Here is a 6,899-nt window from a genome sequence, read left to right on the forward strand (position 1 = left end):
CCTATGGTCTTCTAAGCTTATCCCTCTTGACAAAAAATCTCTATCCTTTGACCTGGAGCAACTGAAATTGGGGCCCCATTAGTCTTGGACTATTGTACCTGGGGTAGAGCTTCTAGCCTATGAATGGGTCTTGGGTAGAGGAAGAGATCTCCAGACACTGTAGCCACTCTTGTCTTGAGTAGAGCTTCTGCAGCTTGGAGCTGGAGGAAATAAGAAATGTCTTGGGCCTGCCACTCTCAAGGTGATTTGGTAGCCCATGCCTGGGATCTAGGGGAAGAGGAGCCCCTGTGCTCTTGTGTACACTTGCCTGTGTACTTTCTATCATGCTAGGCTGAAAAGGGGAGGGCAGTTGTGGGAGTGGGCTCTGGCTCCAATACAGATGCGTGCATGTTCCTATGGGCTCTATTCACATTATCTAAAAGGTGAAAACACCTCAACTGCCCATCGGTTTAAGAGTGCATAAACAAAATTTGGTATAAGTGTTCAATGGGAAATGGAATGCTACTGAGCATTCAAAAGAAAAATGACTTACACACATGACAAAGTGAAGACATTTCAAATGCATTTTACTCAAAGTAAGCCTGCCAGAAAAGAGTGCATATTATATGCAGATTCAATAGATAGGTAGATAGATAGATGATAGATAGATGGAGGTGCAAAAAAAAAAAATCAGATCACTGGTTATCTGGGAAGGGGGTTGGAAGGAGACGTGATCTAACTAGGGGCATGATAAATCTTTTATAGATGATGGAAAAGTTCTATATCTTGGGCCACCTGGCTGTCTTAGTCAGAAGAGCAGGTGACTCTTGATTTCAGGGTCATGAGTTCAAGCACTTTCTAACGTGTAGAGATTACTTAAATGAATTAAAAAAAAAAGTAACAAACAAAATCTGTATCTTCTTGTGGTGAGGGTTTCAGTGATGTGTAAAACTGCCGCAACTCAGATATGTATCGTCTGACTGAACAGCATTTATTTTACAATAACTGTTTCTCAATACAGTGGTTGAGAAAAGAATTGGGCAGATCTTCTTTTAGATTCATGGGCTTACATTTAAAAGCAATCACTCAGAAATGTCTTTTTTTGGGGGGGGGATTCGAGATTTAATTTTGGCCTAAAAACAGGAAACTACTGAAGGCTTAGAAGATATTTATCATATAAAAATCTCAATTATACAAGTAGGCTATAAACTTTTAATATAATCGTTAGCGTAGCAGTAGTTGTGTGAGGATTCACCACCATTCACACTATCGTTTATGTTTCTGTTTTCTTAATACTATCATTTAAATTAAGAAAACTTCACTAGTTATTGACACAAAAATCAGCTATAGTTATAAATTCAATGGAAGGTCATTAGATGAGTTTGAAGAAGTTCCTTTTGTGCATGATGTTTTAGACAAGTGTGGTTTTAAATCATGTAATTACAAAATCAAAATATTAGCTATATATTACTGGAATGATTCTGCACATGACTTGTCCTACAACTTTGACCAGTTTATGAACAGTCCTATAATTCATATATCAAATTGAAGGAACTATACACACACACACATATATATTTATACATTTGTGTATGTATTTTGATTAATTTATATTAACATGCTAGATATTCTTCTTCTTCTTCTTCTTCAATATATCCCTGTTTTCACAACTTACACTGTACAGCACATGCATCCACCTTGAATGAAAAGTAAAATGAGGAGAGTAATTTCCTAACAGGAGTGAGAACAGAATATACCTGAATGCAATTCCTGTAGTAATACAGAAATTTCTTTACACCAGGAAAAGAAAAAAAAAGTCAGCGTTGAAAAACTACTGTACACATCTTCTCCTGGTGAGGTCTGTTCGCTCCTAGCTTAGCCTGCGGATTCTTCTCTGAGTCAGCTGGAGGACACTGGGTATGTATTGTTCTAGGGAACGATACACCCAGTGATCTTTCTCGGCATTCCTCCCAAAGACATCCTGGTGTGTGTGTGTGTGTGTGTGTTTGTGAGAGTGAGCGAGAGAGAGAGAGAGAGAGAGAGAGAGAGGTAATATTTGATGTTACGTGTATGTGTGTCCAATGGTGGTTGTGGGGGGGACAGCACGTGGTGCAGATAGAGGAACATTGTTCCCCTTGACAGTCCACACTCTTGTCAGGGTCTTTTTTCTCAGTTTGATAAAGGATTACTAATATCCAATGGACAAAGGTTTAAAGAGTTAGGAGCCTCTTTCATTTCAGGCTTATTCCATTATAGGACTCAGGAGTTGCCTGAGGGCCTCTGCATTTTATTCCCAGGGGAGGGTTAGTAAAACATGCCTCTTTCAGCCTACACATGTTTCTGCTTCATCTCAGGAATGCAACAAGACACAACCTTAGCAAAGCGAGCACTTCATGAAGTTTTTCTACTTAGTGAGTCCCCTGTTTTCCCCAGTAATCTGTATTTTTAATGTGAATGAAAGAAATGACATTTGTTTAAGAATAAGAAAGGTTCTTAATTTGTTTCTATGGACTCTGAGAAACAAATTCTATGGATAGATAAGAAAGCGTTCTTAAGAAAGACGTAGGTAGAGAGATGAACAGATGTCACATCTGATGATAAGATCTTATTTTGCATTTCATTGGAGGCTCTGTTGCCTTTTTGGTCGTTTTACAATCTTTCCCATTAGTTCTCTCCAGGGAGAAAGGTAAAGATCGAAATGACAAAGTAGTAGGCAGTTTCTCAAGCTCTGTCTGTGGAAACGAGAACAGATACTCTTGGACACTTGGGAGTGCCTCATGGCAGAGTGTGAAGGGACAAGGGCCGAGAAAGTTACTGTCTTCCTCTCTCAGACTTAACATCAATAGTGTAGAAAGCAGGAGGAATGGACAAATCTGACAGCTATTAAATATGTGGATTTAACAAATTTATATGAAATTTATGTAATGTAATCATTCAAGTGACTCCGAGATGTAGATACTGTTATGTACTCCATTTTACAGGAGGAAATAACAGTGGGGAGATAGTATGTAACTTGCCCAAAGCTGCATTGGCAAACACAGAATTTGAAAGCTCAGTATGGCACCTGAGCCTATTTTCTTAACTCTTTTTTTTTTCTAAAGATTTTATTTATTTATTCGACAGAGATAGAGACAGCCAGCGAGAGAGGGAACACAAGCAGGGGGAGTGGGAGAGGAAGAAGCAGGCTCCTAGCGGAGGAGCCTGATGTGGGGCTCGATCTCAGAACGCTGGGATCACGCCCTGAGCCGAAGGCAGACGCTGAACGACTCTGCCACCCAGGCGCCCCCCTATTTTCTTAACTCTTAAGTTAACCATGAACTATTATTACCCTTATATTTTCTTCCTCATTTACAAGGTAGCATTGAGTCAGAGATGCTCAAACATTAGAGTCATTATTTTTCTACCTCATTACTTTTTATCATCCATCAGTCAATATTCAGCTTACTTCACCTGCCATTTTAAAGATAGTCTCTTCTTTACTGTCTCTAATAAGACTGCCTTTGGTAAAGTCATCATAACCTCTTACTTGGGTGATCACACACTTTCTGGGACTACCATCTTCTCCTTGTGAACATTTACACAAAGCCACAAGTATGATTTTTGTAAAAGGCCAGTTTGAACACAATAGTATCTTCCTAAAAACTCCCAATGCCTACCCCCTGCCTACAGAATGAAGGTCTATTTCCTTGGCTTGACATAGAGATCTGCATGATTTCCATAGGTTTCCTTTTAAGGCTCATCCCTCACTCCTTGTCTTGTGCATTACAAATCATTTATAAACTTCATGAAGTTCACCATATAGTTATTTTCTCCCTTTGCATAGAAGCCTGTTTATTTCATGTTGCTTAATGCTATTTATTTTTAAAATGTGCTTAGGAAGTGTTCCCTGACCATTAGGACCACTCGCCTTAAGAGGTTGCACTCTTTTTGTGTTTTCTATAAACGTCTTTTTCACTGGGTTTCCATATGGCATTTTAATCCTCTAGTCAGCTATTTTCCTCTGATTTCATGGTGAACTAAGTACTGAAACTATTTATACATAGGGAATGTCATAGGGCAAAGAGTGCATCAAAAATTCATAATTATCAATATGCAATATGATGAATTAATTCTCACTAAGCCATATGTAACAAAAAATGAATTATCTTTATTTTTGGTTCATTTTCATTGCAGTTTTCTTGTGAAAAGGGAGGATTTACAAGAATAATTGACCTAAGCCAGAGAAACCATTAAATAAGTGTGTCAATCTTTCAGCCTCTGGATAATTGAGTGCCTCACATGTCACCCTTATGACTCTGTATGCTCTAGAGTATCTGTTTCTCTCATCCAGAACTCAAAAAGATTCTTCAGTAAATCTGAGATTTTATTCTGTCTTATTACGTCAGATTTTGTTATATCTACCAATTACACACATTATATAACACTTGTTACTGACTCAAGATAAATAATACATCCCAACATCATCTTTACAATGCCAGTAGCAAGCTTGGAATATATTTTCCCTAAAATCGAAGTACACGGCAATCATTATCTTTACCCAAATGAAGATGAAGTCGGAGAAAGCCATTCCACTCCAAAATCAACAGTCAGGAAAAACACCATCCGCAAATGTATTCTTCAGCTGTAAGTACATGGGATTCAAACAAATAAACTTTCTAGAATTAAATATTTCAAAATCATGTGTGCATTCTTTCCATCAATGCCTTCCTAAGTTGTCATAATGTCCAGGCCTTTCAGTTATATCACTGTTAAGATAGAATTAAATAAAAATATTTTTTTCCCCAGGATCTTTCTCAGAGCCTCTCTGACATCTTTGTTTCTCAGGGAGTAAATCAAGGGATTCAACATGGGCGTGACTAAGGTGTAACACAGAGAAGCCACTTTACTCAGCTCAGGAAACCTGTCAGGGATGAAATACATAAAAATGATGGCACCGTACAACACACCCACGACTCCTAGGTGGGAGCTGCAAGTGGAGAAGGCTTTCTTACGTCCCTCAGTGGATTTTATCTTTAGAACCGTGGACACAATATACATATAGGACACAATAATGACAATTATGGTAGGCAAAATAATAATGCTGCATAAGAAAAAGGAAACTATCTTATGAAAATAGAGATCAGAGCAAGAAATCCTTTGAAGTGGACGGTCATCACAGTAAAAGTGGTCGATGGCTCGAGAAGCACAAAAGGACAAAGTAAACGTCACGCTGGTCAAAAGAATTGAGCTGATGCAGCCACAAAAATAGGATCCAGCCACCAACTGAATGCAGAGACGAGTTGACATCTGGACAGAGTAGAGGAGGGGGTTGCAGATGGCAATGAAGCGGTCATAAGCCATGGCTGCCAGGAGAAATCCCTCAGCCACAATGAAGAGGGCAAAGAGAAAGAGCTGGGTCACACAGCCTGCAAAGGAGATGGACTTGCTCTCAGACCAGAAGTTGATCATGGCCTTGGGGGCAATAACAGAAGAATAGAAGAGGTCAATGAAGGAGAGGTTGCCTAGGAAGAAATACATTGGTGTGTTCAGCCGTGGATCAGTCATAATAATGGTCATCATGCCAACATTCCCTAGAAGGATCATGGCATACACAAGCAGGAAGAGCAGGAAGAGGAGAGTGTGGAGCTCTGGGCGGACCCTGAAGCCTACAAGAATGAAGTCAGTCACTTCTGAGTGATTGCTTGTCCCCCTCTCACCCATGGCAGAAACCTGCTGAGAGGCACAAGGTAAAATAAGTAAATGAAATATGGGCTTTGTTTCTAGTAATATATAGTTTCTTTAATGTAGAATAAATTATTTACATCTTAATTAAATATTGCATATAAAATGATTTTAATATTATGAAGAATCAGGAATTTGGATTAGATAATACTAGGTCCATGAGATGGTTATTTTATGAAGCAGTGAAAGAGTTAAGGGGTTACTGTATTTAAATCATAATTTTGGGGGTGCCCGGGTGGCTCAGTGGGTTAAGTGCTGCCTTCAGCTCAGGTTATGATCTTGAGGTCCTAGGAGGCCCTCACTGGGCTCCCTGCTCAGTGCGGAACCTACTTCCCCCTCTCCGTCTGCTCTTCCCGTCCCTCAAATAAATAAATAACATCTTAAAAAATAATAATAAATCATATTTTTGCTGAGTATTTACCAAGAAAGTAACATAATATATTTTTTCATTTTAGTCACATTTTGAATTTCTATTCCTAATATATTTATAGTTAAATAATCATCTTTACCTAAAATAAGATTATTACATATAACCTAAAATATGAGAAATACATATAATCGGTGTGATAATGCTGTAGCCGTTAAGATTGCCTGTCAGTGTTTGAATCATTAAACAACGGTAACAACTATATTAGAAATATTTTTACCTTGTTTTACCTCCATCTATTTGGTTTCCATTATTACACTGTCATCTTTGAAACAGAAGAAAAAATGAGAAGTTATTGTTAGGTTAAAATTAATAACATCAAAACAATCACTAAGCTTATATAACATTTTTAAAGCTCTTTCCAAATATATGTTCATTTTCTCAGGTCAAGGTTATTCCCCCCAAACAAATGCATTGTTATGCCTCATTGTATATATTTTATTTCCATTAGTAGTTATGTAATTTAATATATTCCATATTTGGTTAGCCTTTTTCTTTGAAGCAGAGATAGAAGCTGCTGAACATTCTAATCCTTACAAGACAATGAATGACTTTTTATCAAAGCTGCGTCAGTTCGAGGGCTCTCACTCTCTAGTCAGGACAGGTAAACTTCGGGAATATATATATATAGAGCAGAGTTCCTTTCTTGACTTCTATTATGCCTTATACATCTTAAAATAAGGATAGTGGGATAACCATGGATATTTAAGGACCATAACAACCGTGGGTCTCCGGAGTCCATGATCACTTGGGAGAGCATCAGCGGTGACTG

General features: G+C 38.2%; 1 protein-coding gene across 1 annotated transcript; it reads right to left on the bottom strand.

Annotated features, from left to right (window-relative positions):
* Positions 1-4,716: 4,716 nt before the first annotated feature.
* Positions 4,717-5,739, bottom strand: LOC123794602 (olfactory receptor 9K2-like). Its single transcript, XM_045800762.2, has one exon. The coding sequence runs from the start codon at positions 5,677-5,679 to the stop codon at positions 4,717-4,719; it is 963 nt and encodes a 320-aa protein (XP_045656718.2). The 5' UTR covers positions 5,680-5,739.
* Positions 5,740-6,899: the final 1,160 nt, after the last annotated feature.

The sequence above is a fragment of the Ursus americanus genome, chromosome 25 (genome assembly GCF_024610735.1).
Source record: "Ursus americanus isolate L20-20 chromosome 25, mUrsAme1.1.p, whole genome shotgun sequence".
Lineage (NCBI taxonomy): Eukaryota > Metazoa > Chordata > Mammalia > Carnivora > Ursidae > Ursus > Ursus americanus.